This window comes from Rhinolophus sinicus, linkage group LG15 (assembly GCF_036562045.2).
Source record: "Rhinolophus sinicus isolate RSC01 linkage group LG15, ASM3656204v1, whole genome shotgun sequence".
In the NCBI taxonomy this organism is placed as follows: domain Eukaryota; kingdom Metazoa; phylum Chordata; class Mammalia; order Chiroptera; family Rhinolophidae; genus Rhinolophus; species Rhinolophus sinicus.
Genome location: NC_133764.1, coordinates 47753409 through 47770716, shown reverse-complemented (window position 1 = coordinate 47770716; position 17308 = coordinate 47753409). Strand labels below are relative to the sequence as shown.

The window sequence follows — 17308 nt, the reverse complement described above, 5'->3', positions numbered from 1 at the left end:
TTGTTAGATTTAGTCTCTTGTGTAAGGATGTCTAAAGCATTTAAACCATGATTCTCTCATTCAACATATTCAATTTTTCCTAACTTCATGGCCTCCAAATATTTTGATGAAAAGACTCATATTTTATTACTCACTTTCATATTTTATGACAAGACTCTCAACCAAATTGGGATGTCCTTGGTGCTTTTCTCAGGATGACTAGTCCAAGACAGGAATGGCTACTACCCCCGAACCATCCTATGGTTGAAACTGATACCTATTTGGAATAACAGTACAAAAACAGAATTTTACAGGAAGTGTCCTTTTTTCTCCCAGGTTGTCTTGACTTCCAAGCAGAAAAATGTATACAAACATTTCAGCTAGTGGTGCCCCTCATTTTTTGAAACACTAGTCAGCTAGTCATATGGTTGCTGCATGTGAGAGATTGACTTGCCCCAAATTACTATAATGGATGATAATTGATAAGTGGGTATCTCCTAGAGAGAAAAAAAATTAACCAACCATGGTGAGGGTGTTTAATGGAATGGCTGTCTCTATAGATAGTCATGGAGGGTTTAGTGTCAGCTTGTTGTAGAGGAAGCATCAAGAACCAGATGGAGGAGATAGGATGAAATGGGTTGGAGAATCCCTTTCTACCTTAAGTGACTTATAAGTCTAATAAACCAAACTCCTTATGATGCTTTTTTATTCCTGGTCATTTTCTATTTCTGCGTTGGCCCTGGTTTCCGGGCTAACATAACCAGGAGGATAATAGCCTATACTCCTGATTGAAGCTCTACTTCCCAGCAGGTCTGGCTGGTTCTGAGTCTATAGCTCTGGGCTGAGCCCACATACGGCATTTTATTAGAAAGGTCCTGAGCTGCTTCTCTTGTCACAGTAAGATGAGGGAACAAAAGCAGATTTCAAGTTGTTGTGGGGTCAAAGGCCCTAGAAAGCCCCATTATGAAGTCTGAAAACAACTTTAAGAATTTCATAAGCTCTTACATTTTAGTAAAAGAATGTCCCCTAGGAGCCCTTATGATGGGGGTCTGCCTATGATAGGGGACTCTATAGAGATAACTTTTATTTATATTAATTGTCTATATATTTTTTCTTCATGGTGTGTGTGTGTGTGTATTTGTGTGTGTTACTTAGGGTGAGCTTAAGATTATGCTTGAAAATTTCTCGTAATTTCTTCTAGTACTTTAACAGCTTTATGTTTATCTTGACTTTTCATACAAATGAAATTTACTTTGGTTAAATGAATGAAGTAGTATCTCTCTTTCCTTTCCTTTCCTTTCCTTCTTTCTTTATCCAGAAGTTAACTAGCTGTCCTATACCATTTTTATAATAGTCCCTATTTTCATAGTGATTAAACTGCCGCCTTTATCCGGCACTTAATTCCTATAGGTTTTTAGGTCTATTCCTGGACTCCATTCAGTGGCACATCTTACTGAAAATCATTGGGTTGGAGGGTCTCTAATGTGACTTTCAGTTCTACAAATCCATGGATGTAGGACTATTTAAAAAATTCCGTTTTACTTGACTACTCATTGTTTTCCTATCTATGTTTCTTTTTATATTTTAAAATTTATAACTGTTCTCAGATTTTGTCATGTAAAAACACAATGTTAACAGTACTTACTCTTATAGGATATAGTCAATGTTCCATTGTGCTCACTCAAAACAAAATACCCTGCCATACATGCCCTAGTGAGAATCTTGCTGAGATACATTATGACTTAGGAAAGAGATATAGAACTTTGGGAAAATTATTTTCCTTTACAGCTCTATTTCTTGGTTAGTGTTGAATCCACCAACGTCCCCTAAAAGTTGAGCATAACTAAGTAGGCCACAGAGATAAAATATGACCTGTATTTCTACTCTTCTAGCAACATATTTTACCTGCTTCATGCCTGTCTGCCTTTCAAAATTTAACTGAGACATAAACTGCATGATTATCAAAAAAAGTGACACTTGGATTCCCAGAAGGAGAGAGTAATTTTCTTGTAGGTAAGACTAAATATTGGAACCCTTTAGTCCAAAAAGAAAATAGATGGGTTTATGATGCAACTTTAAAAAGCCATAAGGAATAAGGGATGAAGAAAATAGATACAAACTTACTAAACTGAAGAGTATTCAAGTTAGACAGTATGTCTTGCAACTACAAAGTGTTCCCCTCAAGTAGCAAACCTCAATAATTATTTCAAAATACTAACTACTCACTCACTCACTCACTCACTCACTCACTCTGAACTTGAAATAACCCAGACGTCCTTCACAGGTGAATGGCTGAACACATCAAACTGTAATACATTCATGCTGTGGAATACTGCTCAGCAATGAAAAGGAAGCGCTATTGATATACTGAACAACTTGCAGGATCTCAAGGGAATGATGCCAAGTGTAAAAAGCCAATGGCCAAAGGTTACACACTGTAAGACTCCATTTGTAGAACATACTTGAAAGAAAACTACAGAGATGGAGAACAGAGCAGTGGTGGCCAGCGGTAATGGATGAGTGGGAGGGAGTGGACGTGGCTACAAAGGAGGACCCTTAGGGAGACTGAACAGTTTTGTATCTTGATTGCCAGGGTGGTTACAGAAATCTATAGAGAACACATGATAATACTGCATAGAACTACACACACACACACACACACACACACACACGAGTACATGTAATACTGGTAAAATCTGACCCAGTCCTGTGGATTGCACTAATGTCAGTTTTTGAGTTTTGATATGTACTATAATTATATACGATGTGACAATTGAAGGAAATGGGATGTAGTATACATGGGACTTTGCTGTAGTTTTTTCCCCCCAAGTTACTGTGTATATATAGTTATTTCAAGATAAAATGTAAAATGAGGCTAATTGGAGGTTAAAAGGGAGCAAGTCCTTATTTGTCGACCAGGTACCTTCATCTCATTGCATCTTTATGACAACTTTATCTTATCTAGCATCATACAACACACAGATGAAGAGAGATCAAAAGAGCAGAGAAGTGGATATGACATAATAGTTCTAATCATAAGGAGAGAAAACCCGAGTGATTGCCACTGTTCCCTAGGAGGGCTCAGGGGGTACAGCATGTACTAAGGTAATAAGGAATAAACAGGAGGTCAGCAGCATCATTCAGCAATACAGTAAAGTCAGAGCTTGCGGTAGGGAGTGCTGTACAGAACCGAGCTCCCTAGCAGCAATGGGGATGGTAAAATCCCTGACTAGCAGAGGCCAGATGGCAGCATTGAACTATAAGAAGTAAAGTGGGTATAATTACGTGATGGGCAGCAAGTTTGGAAAGACAACTGGGGCAGAATGATGTGTGACCCACGGGGATCTATCAACATGGACAATAGAGCATGGTGTCCCTCAGAATAGGATATGTGGGTGACCAGTAAGACAGCCGTGTGTGCACGCACACACACACTCGCATGCACTTGTATTTAAAAAAGCTTAAGAATAAGTGAGCTAAAGGCTGAGGTCAATGATCCCAATGAAAAGTCATAACCCCCTCACCTAGTTCCAGACCTGAGCCAATTCTCAGACCTATAACCTATTGAAGGAAAGGCCAGTCGTCCAGGACAAAGGGCCACAGAAGGGTATGTGTTACTGATCTCTCCAGCCCTTCCCCAAAGCAATCTTCAGCCATATCCTTGGGTGAAACTGGAATACCCCTATATTTGGATGTTGTCTATTACTGGATCTGAGTTGACACTGACAGTTGGATACCCAACATGCCAACATGGTCCCTCCTTAAACTACGTTAATCCAGAAACCTAGGGTTGAAGGAGGAATTGCCCCATTCACCTTCATGCTCAGTGATCCATTTGAGGGAATTGATGCCTCCCTCCTTCATAACTGTAGGCTCTGTGCATCTAGAGGTTCCAGTTCGAAGAGGGGAAACTTACCTTCAAGAGGACATGGTAAGGGTCTGATTAGAACTAAAGCTACGGTTGTCACCTTATCATTTTGAGCTTCTAGTGCCAGGCGATCAGTAGGCAAAGAAAGGAGTGATGGGGACAGGGCGGATGTGTTTAGCACGTAGGTGAACTTGTGGGGGCTTTCTTGGCACACCTATTTCCAGTTAACTGCAAATGGAGCAGCTGTACAACAGCTGTCGCCCGATGAGGACACGGTGAGCAAGGTCTCAGAACTCTCAGGGATGAGGATCTCAGTTCCTCCACCAGGCAAATCCCTAGGCCAACAGAGGTGCTACCACCTCCTCTTGTTAGTTCCTCCAGAAAGTGGACCAATCAGTTGGAGTCAGCTTACGTAGAGTAATCTAAGGACCCGCACAGTGCCAGGCATAGACTATGACATTCTATCCAGCTCATTCTTGGACCAGTGAGCCAGACTTTTCTTGTTGTTGTTTATACTTTTCTATAGTCCCTGGGGGAGTTGTAAAAGGGAAGTTGTTCCCTAAATGTTACACAGCTTTAGAAAATAAGTGTTTAATGTGTTTTGTAATTGAGAATAATTCATAGAAACATTTTCAGGTAAAAGAAAGGTGCTCATGTCCTCAGCAATGTTCTCCTCTGCTCACACTCTGGTCGTATGAGATGGTCCCTGATGCCTCATGAGGGTCAGTGCACGTGTCCTCCCCAGTTTCATTTCTCCAGCTGGCTTAGATGGGAAGTGTCCCCGTGGTGACGGGCATGGTGCTGATATGTTCACGGTGACAGCTGAATCCATGCTGAGTCCAAGTCTGTTTCCCCACAAAAGCCTGACTGACTCTCGACCTCTACAGGGATCTCTCTGGGGGAACCTGCCCCACCTGTGTGGCCCAGTTCTATCACGGGCACCTGCGTACAGGATGTTTAGCACAATCTCTTCCATATTTAGCACAGCAGAACCGACGCAGGGGGGCAGAGGCAGAAGCTGAGACTGAGAAAGCATCAGTCATTTTACTTCCTGGGTGACCAATGGATTAAATACTTGAATGTAAGATCTGACACCATAAAACTCCTAGAAGAACACACAGACACTGACATTTGTCTTGGCAATGATTTTTTAGAGTTGGCACCAATGCAAAGGCAAGAAAATAAACGAGTGGAACTATATCAAACTAAAAAGCTCTACACAGCAAAGGAAAGCATCAACAAAATAAAAAGGCACCCTCTTGAATGGCAGAAAATATTTGCAAATCATATATCTGATAAAGGTTTAATATCCAAAATATTTATATAAAGAGCTCATACAACTCCATAGCAAAATACCAAACAATCTGATTACACAATGAGCAGAGGATCTGAACAGTCATTTTGCCGAAGGAGACATAGATGACCAACAGGTACATGGACAGGTGCCAAAGAACACTAAGCATCAGGGAAATGCAAACCAAACCACAATGAGCTATCACCTCACACCTGTCACAATGATAATAAACAAAAAGACAAAAGATAACAAATGTTGATGATGTGGAGAAAAAAGAACCCTTGTGCACTGTTGGTGGGAATGTAGATGGCTGCAGCAAGTATGGAAACCAGAATGGAGGTTCCTCAGAAATCCTGCCAGCTGCAACAACATGGATGAGCCTAGAGGGAATTGCACTAAGTGAAATAAGCCAGACAAACACAAATACCATATGATTTCACTTATGTGGAATCTAAGGAACAAAATAAATGAATAAACTAAACAGAAACAAACTCATAGATACAGAGAACATTTTGAAAGTTGCCAGATGGGAGGGGGATGGGGAGACAGGTGAAAAAGGGGAATATGTGTAAATTGCCAGTTATAAAAATAGTCACAGGGATGTAAAGTACAGCATAGGGAATATAGTCAATAATATTGTAATAACTATGTAGCGTATCAGATGGGTACTGGACTTTATTGGGGTGGTTGCTTTGTGAGTTATGTAGATGTGTAATCGCTGTGTTGTAAACCTGAAACTAATGTCATGTTGTATGTCACAGTGAAAAATAAAAACGTTACTTAAAAATATTAAAAATAGAACTACCTTATGATCCAGCAATTCCACTTCTGAGTAATTATCTGAAGAAAAATAAACCACTAACACAAAACGATATATACACCTACATGTTCACTGCTGCAGTATTTATAATAGACAAGACATGGAAGCAACGTACGTATCCACTGATGTAAGAATGGATGAAAAAAAAATGAGGCATATAATATATATACAATAAAATATTATTCTACCATTAAAAGAAGGAAATCTTCCCATTTGTAGCAACATGGATGGACCTTGAGGGCTTTACGCTAAGAGAATTAACTCAGACAGAGAAAGACAAATACCATATGATCTCACTTATATGTAGAATGTAAAAAAGAAAAAGTGACCTCATAGAGACAAAGGACGTGTTGTTGGGAGCCTGCGGTGGGTGGCTGGGGGTAGGAGACACGGGTCAAGTAGGTGCAAGACACAAACTCCCAGGTATGAAATAAATTAGTCGTGGGCATGTGATGTACAGCATGGAGACAATAGTTACTGATAATGTATTGGAGACTATCGTTACTAATAACGTAATGTATTGAAAGTTGCTGAGAGAGTAGATCTTAAAAGTCCTCATCGCAAGAAAAAGTTTGTATCTATGGATGGTGACAGACGTTAACTAGACTTACTTTTGTAGTGATTATTTTGTAATAGATATAAATATTGAATCATTATGTTCTACAGCTGAAACTAATATAATGTTATACGTATGGCAATTGTACCTCCATAAAAAAACTACTGCCATATATATATATATATATATATATATATATATATATATATATATATACCGATAGATTCAGAAAATTCACAGTATCAGGAAGAGCAGGTGACACTGTTGGTAGTAAAATGTTAGAAAACTATTCTATTCTTTCTACCACTGTTGACTATATGCTTTCCCTATGACATGACAACTTCGCTCCTACATATTTAACTAGAAAACCGAGAAAGGGGGGCAGAAAAGTTTATAGGAGATTATGGCTGACAATGTTCCACAATAGTTGAAATATATAAATTTACACAAATATATCTTGGCTATCATCTTAGCTCACCTGTTTGCATCATTTTAAAAAAAAAAGTAAGTGCAAGTTGGGATGTCTCACCTGAGATACTGACCCACCTAGAACGAGAGACGGAACATTAATGGACTGATGCTCTGAAACCCAGTGTATGGTTTCTGCCTCCATCCTCCTGTTTTGGCGCTGATTTGCCAACTGTCCTCTGCCCAAGGTCTCTGATAGACCTGGGAAACACATTTTGAGCAGATTGCCACAGAGAGACACATGCTAGAGCCTTGAACCAGACTTTCAGAAGTATCAGACTTGGACTCACGCAGGGCTTCATTCCCACAGACCGTCAAGTGCTGACCTCTCAGGGCACTTCCCAATCTAAACACGGCCAAAGGAGCAAAGCTGAGAAAGGACAACTCTCCTGACCTTCCTCCAACCAGCGGGCACTATCACATGACCAGATGACGTCACATGACCAGAAATGTTGCTGGGGATGATTCCTCACTGTCTCATTTCTGGAAACGGTCCTTAAGTAGTATTCCCAATTAAGAAGAAGATCAAACAGAAATTACAGAAGCCTCAAAACACAAAGGGAACAACTTCCTCCGTGATAATTTCCCAATGACAAAAAACAACATAAACAACAAGGAAAGTCCTGCTTATTGGTCTCAACATTGGGGTCCAGGGTATAAAAGCCCCAGATAGAAGGAGACATCAGAATCCGAGAAACTCACCTCTGAACAGAAACTCACCTCTGAACAGAAACTCACCCTCCACCCCTGACACCATGTGTTGCTCCACTTGTTGCCAGCCCACCTGCTGTGGGTCCAGCTGTTGTGGGTCAGGCTGCTGCCAGCCCTGCTGCCGCCCTACCTGTTGCCAGACCACCTGCTGTAGGACCACCTGCTGCCGTCCCTGCTGTGTGAGCAGCTGCTGCCAGCCCTGCTGCCGTCCCTGCTGTGTGAGCAGCTGCTGCCAGCCCTGCTGCCGTCCCTGCTGTGTGAGCAGCTGCTGCCAGCCCTGCTGCCGCCCAACCTGCTGCCAGACCACCTGCTGTAGGACCACCTGCTGCCGTCCCTGCTGTGTGAGCAGCTGCTGCCAGCCCTGCTGCCGTCCCTGCTGTGTGAGCAGCTGCTGCCAGCCCTGCTGCCAACCCTGCTGTGTGAGTAGCTGCTGCCGTCCCTGTTCTGTGAGCAGCTGCTGCCGTCCCTGCTGTGTGAGCAGCTGCTGCCAGCCCTGCTGCCGCCCAACCTGCTGCCAGACCACCTGCTGTAGGACCACCTGCTGCCAACCCCGCTGCCAACCCTGCTGTGTGAGTAGCTGCTGCCGTCCCTGCTGTGTGAGCAGCTGCTGCCAGCCCTGCTGTGTGAGCAGCTCCTGCCAGCCCTGCTGCCGCCCAACCTGCTGCCAGACCACCTGCTGTAGGACCACCTGCTGCCAACCCTGCTGTGTGAGTAGCTGCTGCCGTCCCTGCTGTGTGAGCAGCTGCTGCCAGCCCTGCTGCCGTCCCTGCTGTGTAAGTAGCTGCTGCCAACCCTGCTGTGTGAGCAGCTGCTGCCAGCCCTGCTGCCGTCCCTGCTGTGTGTCCAGCTGCTGCCAGCCCTGCTGCCGTCCCTGCTGTGTGAGCAGCTGCTGCCAGCCCTGCTGCCGCCCCACCTGCTGCCAGACCACCTGCTGCAGGACCACCTGCTGTCGCCCTAGCTGTGTGTCCAGCTGCTGCCAGCCTTGTTCCTGCTGATAACCTCACCAAAGAACAACCACTGCACACAACTCCTTCTGTTAACTGACTTGACATTTTGGAAACAAATTCACTTCCTAGACTTCGTTGAAAACTAGCTTCTCTGCCACAATTTCTGTGACTCATCTGCCTGATAGAAGCTTCTGAATCGGCTTGCTGGAGTGCAGAGGACTCCTCACTTCTCTTCCCCCCGTGTATGTGGTCATGTGCCAGCTTCATGCATCCTCAGTATAGAGTTACGGTCTGGCTTTGACTCTGAGCCAGGGTCACTGGATTCCTCTAAGTCACTTGGGAAAACAATTCTCATAACTTTTTGAAAGGTGCATAACTGATCAATAATCTTCATCATCATATTTTCTTCATCAATGTACTCATGGTCCTTGTGTCAGACTTTCTTCTTTTAGGATCACTTTGAATTGTCTTTGTAGATGCAGAAGTCTTCCCTATGTGTTTCTTAATAAATTCTACATCATAATTCATCCAGATTGTGTTTGATTTATTGTACAGCATTCCCGATACAGGGATTTAAATACATATTCCACACTATACGTACCATCCATGCTGAGCAGCATAAGAGCCCCCACAATTACTATCTCCATTTTCCAGAAAGAAAACCATTTCCTGTGCAATGTCACCTAGCGAACAACGAACAGACTCAGACCCAGGACGCGGTCTTCTGTTCCTGTTCCAGGCACTGACATTTCCATCCCAAAGAAGTAGAGGCCTGAGCTTCGGGTAACGAGGCCCTTGGTGAGCTGTGGTGCTGTCACTCTCAGCTCAGGCTGTCACTGGGCATGGACACACCAGGGGACACTCCAGTGACGTCCTACAACCCAGGGTCCTTCTCCCTGCTCTCTCCCTCCTCATGATAATCACCCCTCACCGAATAGTAACTGTTTCCTCTGCCTGCTCGTCTACTGATGTGAGGAGTCCCAACTGGCCCCATGGTAGTTGTAAAATGGATTATGTCTCCTGACAAAAGTGTGCCTTTCATAGGAGTAAAAGCTTCAATCCAGGAGACCGACAGACTCGGTGGGACAGGAAGCACAGAGACACACGTATGTCACTGGGGGTTAACGTGAGAGTCCCTCCTACTTCTACACATCCATTTCTGAACCCATGTGGATAGATGGGGTCCTACATGTGAGTCCACCATATATAATGGCCAGTGGATTAAGGTGTAGTCCACATGCAGAAGAGCATATATCGGTCACTATTGTCACCTCTATGTTGGTGTCTTTGCAGCACCTCTAACAGACCATTCCCATGTTTTATCTGGCCACCAATTTCTCTGCCGTGTAATGTACGGCAGGACAAGTAGATCCACAGTCATGTACCTATTGCTGACCTTGCTCATCAGAGATGGGCCCCTTGGTCTGAAGTGACGCTCCCCAGGACCCGATGGCAATGACACTGCAAGCTGTGGATAGTACTGCAGACAGGGACGCCGCTGCCACTCGCCGCACGAGCCATCCTAGTAAGGAGAACTGCTGTCTTCCACGTGGAAGTGGCCCCTTGGAGGACACTTGGCACCACGTGGGGTGGTAGACTGTCATGAATGATATTACCGATTAGGGCTCAACTCCATCTTGGAGTCTGACAAGAGCACATGCAGCAGAGGCCGCTGTGGGGAGGGAGCCGGTGCTGTGGGTGCACACACAGCCTGTTCCCTGCCACCGTGGCCACTTTGTTCATGCTCTCTGTGCAGGCCCGGGGCACCTGAGGAGGGAGACGGGACGAGTTATCCTGAACTGGCTGCTAGTGCCTCCTACGGGGTGGATCCTCTCTGGGGGGCATGATGTGGGGCAAAGAGGAAGCACTTTCTGCCCACACACCATCTCCGTCTCCGTGATTCTAGAAGTGCTGTGACTCTCATGAATACCTTGGTTTTGATGTTTACAATTTATAAATTGAGGTTAGTTTGTATTAAACCTGGGATCTGAAGATAAATGAAAGATAGTATCTTGGATTATCGATGAAAAGAAACGGAAAAGAAACTATTCTCTATTAATTAACAAGAGTGATGAGTATATTGTTTCCGGGACATCGTTGAAAACATAAGAGACCTTTTGGTCTCTTAACAAGGTATCTGACTGTAGACTGGCTGTAGACCAGTAAAAGAAGGAAAAAAAGGGAAAGAAAACATTCCAGATGAATCCTAAGTGGACATAATACATAAGATGATAGCGGATAAACACTTAATTGTAAGGGGTGATAACACAGCGTATGTGAGAAATGAATTCATAATTGGTGTAAGTATAGTCTACATTTTCCCACACACACAGCTGATGAGGGCCACAACAGGGATTTGAGTACAATTCCATAATATTTTAACTCCCATAGCAAAAGTATATTGTCTTCTACTTTCACAACAGAAAACTTATGGCTGAACACAAAATCAGAGATAAACAGCTGCACAATCTTTGTTGAAACCTAGTACAGTTAATGGATGACGCAAACTAGAAGCATCTTACAAATTGGCACAGACACAAATGATAAGAATGATAAAATATGGCCGCAGATTTCAAGGATAATTCATTCCATTAAACCAGAATCTGGTAACATCTACAATATTTTGACTCTGAACTTCATCTTAAAAATAAAGGTACAGTTTCCAAGGTCAGTGACAGGGTCCTTGAAGAAAAATGAGCCTCATAAAATTTATGCAGTCAATAGGGAAATGCTGTGCACAGTCACAAGCACAAATCGAAATAGAAAAAAATCTTAAAATTTGTATGGAACTACAAGATCCCTTTTCTCTGTCCACACATACATCAATGGATATATATGCACCAACCACCCTGTACCCGTGTCTCTGTACACACACACACACACACACACACACACACACACACACACACAAGAATATTTCTCAGCCATGAAAAAAACCCATAAAACAAACATCTTTTCATTTGTGACAACATGGATGGACCTTGAGAGTATAATGCTAAGCAACATAAATCAGACAGAAAAAGCTGAGAACCATGTGATTTCACTGATATGTGGTATATAAACCAAAAACAACAAAAGAACAAGACAAACAAATGAGAAACAGAAACTCATAGACACAGACAATAGTTTAGTGGTTACCAGAGGGTAAAGGGGGTGTAGGGTGGAAGATGAGGGTAAAGGGGATCAAACATATGGTGATGGAAGGAGAACTGACTCTGGGTGGTGAACACACAATGGGATTTATAGATGATGTAATACAGAATTGTACACCTGAAATCTATGTAATTTTACTAACAATTGTCACCCCAATAAATTTGAAAAATAAATTAAAAACAAACAAACAAACAAACAAACATCTTTTCATCTATTACAACATGGACCTAGAGGGCATTACACTTAGTGAAATAAGTCAGACAGAGAAAGACAAACATTAAATGACCTCACTTATCTGTGGAATGTAACAAAAATACTGATTTTATCAATACAGAGAACACACTGGTGGTAGCCAGTGGTGGAGTGTGTGGGGGTGGGCAAAATGGGTAAAGGGGCCAAAAGATACAAACTCCCAGTGATGCAATAAATTAGTCATGAGAATGCATTGTATAAAGGGGACTATGATTAATAATACTGTGTTGCATAGTGAAAGTTGCTAAGACAGTAGATCTTAAAAGTTCTCATCACTAGAAAAAAATTATAATTATGGATAATGACAGATGTTAGCTAGACTTACTGTGGTGATCATTTTGCAATATATACAAATATCAAATCATTATGTTCTACAACTGAAACTAATATAACTTTATATGTCAATTACACCTCAATTAAAAAAAACAAACCAGCAACGATATATACCAGCAGAATTCAGAAGGCTCAGAACACCAGAAAGAGCAGGTGACACTGCTGGAAGTGGAGCCTGAAACACTGTTCCTTCTTTCTACCACTATTGACCATATGCTTTCCCTGTCACACAGCAATCTCACTCCTACATATGTAGCCAGAAAAGAGAGAGACTTAGGAAGAATAAACATTTAAGAATTTATGCTTGACAATGTTCCACATTTGTTGAAATATTCTCGTATCGATTCACAAATTCAAATATACCTTGGCTGTCATCTCATCGCATCTGTTTGCCACAACTTATAAAACCAAGTTATGCGCAAGTTGGGATGTCTCACCTGAGATACTGACCCACCTAGAACGAGAGACGGAACATTAATGGACTGATGCTCTGAAACCCAGTGTACGTACGGCTTCTGCCTCCATCCTCCTGTTTTGCTGCTGATTTGCCAACTGTCCTCTACCCAAGGTCTCTGATAGACCTGGGAAACACATTTTGAGCAGATTGCCACAGAGAGACACATGCTAGAGCCTTGAACCAGACTTTCGGAGGTATCAGACTTGGACTCACGCAGGGCTTCATTCCCACAGACCCGTCAAGTGCTGACCTCTCAGGGTACTTCCCAATCTAAACACGGCCAAAGGAGCAAACCTGAGAAAGGACAACTCTCCTGACCTTCCTCAAACCTGTGGGCACTATCACATGACCAGATGACGTCACATGACCAGAAATGTTGCTGGGGATGATTCCTCACTGTCTCATTTCTGGAAACGGTCCTTAAGTAGTATTCCCAATTAAGAAAAAGATCAAACAGAAATTTACAGAAGCCTCAAAACACAAACGGAACAACTTCCTCCGTGATAATTTCCCAGTGACACAAAAACAACATAAACAACAAGGAAAGTCCTGCTTATTGGTCCCAATATTGGGGTCCAGGGTATAAAAGCCCCAGAACAGAAGGAGACATCAGAATCTGAGAAACTCACCTCTGAACAGAAACTCACCCTCCACCCCTGACACCATGTGCTGCTCCCCTTGCTGCCAGCCCACCTGCTGTGGGTCCAGCTGTTGTGGGTCAGGCTGCTGCCAGCCCTGCTGCCGCCCCACCTGCTGCCAGACCACCTGCTGTAGGACCACCTGCTGCCGTCCCTGCTGCCGTCCCTGCTGTGTGAGCAGCTGCTGCCAGCCCAGCTGCTGTGGGTCCAGCTGCTGCCAGCCCTGCTGCCGCCCCACTTGCTGCTGCCAGCCCTGCTGCCAGCCAGTGTGCAGTTGTCCCGTGTACGTGCAGAGAACCTGCTACCTCCCCACCTGCTGCTGCGTGCCTGGGTGCATTCGCTATGGCGGGTGCAGCTGCTGCCAGCCTTGCTGCTGCTGATCTCGCCAGAGCACCACCGTCTGCACAAACGCCTCCTGCTAACTGCCTTGCCATTATGGAAACAAATTCACCTTCTAGGCTTTGCTGACAACCAGCACGCTGCAGCATAATTCCGTGTCTTCTCAAAATAAGATTTAGCCAGACCATCAGCTCTAATGCGTCTTTTGGAGCAAAAATTAGTATAAGACCCAGTACATTATATTATATTATATTATATTATATTATATTATATTATATTATATTATATTATATTATATTATATTATATTATATTATATGGGTCTTATAATAATTTTAGCCCCAAAAGACGCATTAGAACTGATGGTCTGGCTAGGTCTTATTTTGGGCTAACAAGGTTTCTGTGACTCTTTGGCCTATTTAAAAGTTGTGAATCAGCTTGCTGGAGTGCAGAGGACTCCCCACTTCTTTTCCTCCCGTGTATGTGGGTCATGTGCCAGCTTCGTGCGTCCTCAGTACGGAGTTACGGTCTGGCTTTGACTCTGAGGTCAGGGTCACTGGACTCTTCTAAGTAACTTAGGAAAACAAATTTTCATAACTTTTTCATAGGTTTCTATAATTGATCAATAATCTTCATAACCACACTTCTTTATTAATGTACTCATAGTTCTTGTGACAGACTTTATTCTTTTAGGATCACTTTGAATTGTCTTTGTAGATGCAGGAGTCTTACCTGTATGTTTCTTAATAAATTCTACATCATAATTCATCCAGATTGTGTTTGATTTATTGTACAGCATTCCCGATACAGGGATTTAAATACATATTCCACACTATACGTACCATCCATGCTGAGCAGCATAAGAGCCCCCACAATTACTATCTCCATTTTCCAGAAAGAAAACCATTTCCTGTGCAATGTCACCTAGCGAACAACGAACAGACTCAGACCCAGGACGTGGTCTTCTGTTCCTGTTCCAGGCACTGACATTTCCATCCCAAAGAAGTAGAGGCCTGAGCTTCGGGTAACGAGGCCCTTGGTGAGCTGTGGCGCTGTCACTCTCAGGTCAGGCTGTCACTGGGCATGGACACACCAGGGGACACTCCAGTGACGTCCTACAACCCAGGGTCCTTCTCCCTGCTCTCTCCCTCCTCATGATAATCACCCCTCACCGAATAGTAACTGTTTCCTCTGCCTGCTCGTCTACTGATGTGAAGAGTCCCAACTGGCCCCATGGTAGTTGTAAAATGGATTATGTCTCCTGACAAAAATGTGCCTTTCATAGGAGTAAAAGCTTCAATCCAGGAGACCGACAGACACGGCGGGACAGGAAGCACAGAGACCTACATATGTCACTGGGGGTTAACGTGACAGTCCCTCCTACTTCTACACATCCCTTTCTGAACCTACGTTTTCTACTATTTATGGATATATGTGGTCCTATGTATATTTCAACCGTATGATGGCCATTGGATTAAGGTGTAGTCCACATGCAGAAGAGCATATATCAGTCACTATTGTCACCTTTATGTTGGTGTCTTTGCAGCACCTCTAACAGACCATTCCAATTGTTTTATCTGGCCACCAATTTCTCTGCCGTGTGATGTACGGCAGGACAAGTAGACCCACGGTCACGTGCCTATTGCTGACCTTGCTCATCAGAGATGGGCCCCTTGGTCCAAAGTGATGGTCCCCAGGACCCTATGGCAATGACACTGCGAGCTGTGGATACTAGTGCAGACGGGGACACCGCTGCCACTCGCCGCACGAGCCATCCTAGTAAGGAGAACTGCTGTCTTCCACGTGGAAGTGGCCCCTTGGAGGACACTTGGCGCCACGTGGGGTGGTAGATTGTCATGAGTGATATTACCGACTAGGGCTCAACACCATTCTCAGATTCTGACAAGAGCACATGCAGCAGAGGCCGCTGTGGGGAGGGAGCCGGTGCTGTGGGTGCACACACAGCCTGTTCCCTGCCACCGTGGCCACTTTGTTCACGCTCTCTGTGCAGGCCCGGGGCACCTGAGAAGGGAGACGGGACGAGTTATCCCGAACTCCTGGCTGCTAGTGCGTCCTACGGGGTGGATCCTCTCTGGGGGGCATGATGTGGGGCAAAGAGGAAGCACTTTCTGCCCACACACCATCTCCGTCTCCATGATTCTTCAAATCTCTTCATCTTCCAACCTTGCCCTTTGCAGGGCTGAGATCAAAGTCTCAGGCCTTTAGCCAGTTGCAAAATCTAACAGACATCATTTCTTTAGGCAACTTCTTCTCCAAATATATATCTATTGTACTTCTTACTGTTCTTTTCATTGGGACTATTTCCCTTTTTCACTGCTTTTGCAGGTCAGAAGTTGATCTGTTGTAGTAAAATTTCTCCATCAGGCATAACAGCTCCGATTGGGGCTATCAATTGATAAAGTTTAAGTTATTGCAAGTTCATGTATCACAATAAATTCAGTGTTTGCAGAAAGCAAGTGGAATTGTGCCAAGTATCATCACCCACATGTTCTTTAGTCACTGAGTCAGTGCTAAACTGTGCTCTTCTCCCTGGATGTAATATGGCTTCTCATTAATACCTTGCTTTGGATGTTTGTAATTTGTAAAGTGAGGTTAGTTTGTGTTATGTCAGGTATACAAGATAAACAAAAGAGAATACCTTGGATTATCGAGGAAAAAGAAACAAGAAACTATGATCTACTAAAAAGAAGTCTGGTGAATAGATTTATTTCTGTGCTATCCCTTGAAAATATAAGACGTGGTTTTTCCAAGAAGGTATCTGACTGAAGATTGGCTAACCCAGTAAAAAAGGGGTAAATAGAGAGAAAAAAAAACACTTCCAGATTAATCCATGGGTGGACATAATATGTAAGATGGTAGTGGAAAAACAAGGAAATATTTGTAAGGGACAATGACAGAGTACATGTGAGAAACAACTCAGGACTTGGCATAAGTACACACTATATTTTCCCCTAAATATAGAGCTAGTGCGTCGCAGAACAGGAATTCGAGCACTCTTCCATATGTTTTAAATCCCATAACGAAAATCTATTGTCCTCTACTTCCACAATAGAGAACTTTTGGTTGTAGATAAAATCAGAGATAAAAAGATGAACAATCTTTCTGGGCACTTATTATGGGAAATGGATGATGCATACTAGAAGCATCTTACAAAATCGAAATTGGCACAGACACAAGTAATTAAGAATGATAACAAAGGTCCATACATTTCAAGGATATTATATTCCACTAAACTTGAATCTAGTAAATCTAGAATATTTAGAGGAACTACTCTGAACTTCATCTAACAATAGAGATCTAATTGGCAAGGTCAGTGAGAGGGGCCTTGGGGAAAAATAAGAATCATAAAATTCATGCAGCCACCAGGGAAATGCCGTGCAGAGTTAGAAGTGCATTCCATGAGGTGGGGAAATATCCACCAGAGATGATAGTGAATATGATTTTGCAGCACCGAGTATCAGGAGACAGGTGTC

General features: G+C 43.3%; 1 protein-coding gene and 1 long non-coding RNA gene across 5 annotated transcripts in view; one reads left to right on the top strand and one right to left on the bottom strand.

The window, feature by feature from the left end:
• Positions 1–17308, bottom strand: part of LOC141568817 (uncharacterized) — a 302708-nt gene that overhangs the window by 28940 nt on the left and 256460 nt on the right. The window lies entirely within an intron of this gene.
• LOC141568814 (uncharacterized) lies at positions 5267–8691 on the top strand. The gene is made up of 3 exons (XM_074319525.1): positions 5267–5277; positions 7962–8115; positions 8215–8691. Exons 1-3 carry the CDS (start codon positions 5267–5269, stop codon positions 8689–8691), a joined length of 642 nt encoding a protein of 213 aa, XP_074175626.1.

Coding starts and splice junctions, on each gene's coding strand:
- LOC141568814 (XM_074319525.1), top strand. Junction 8,116..8,214: donor CCTGCTGCCAACCCTGCTGT/GTGAGTAGCTGC, acceptor ACCTGCTGCCAG/ACCACCTGCTGTAGGACCAC.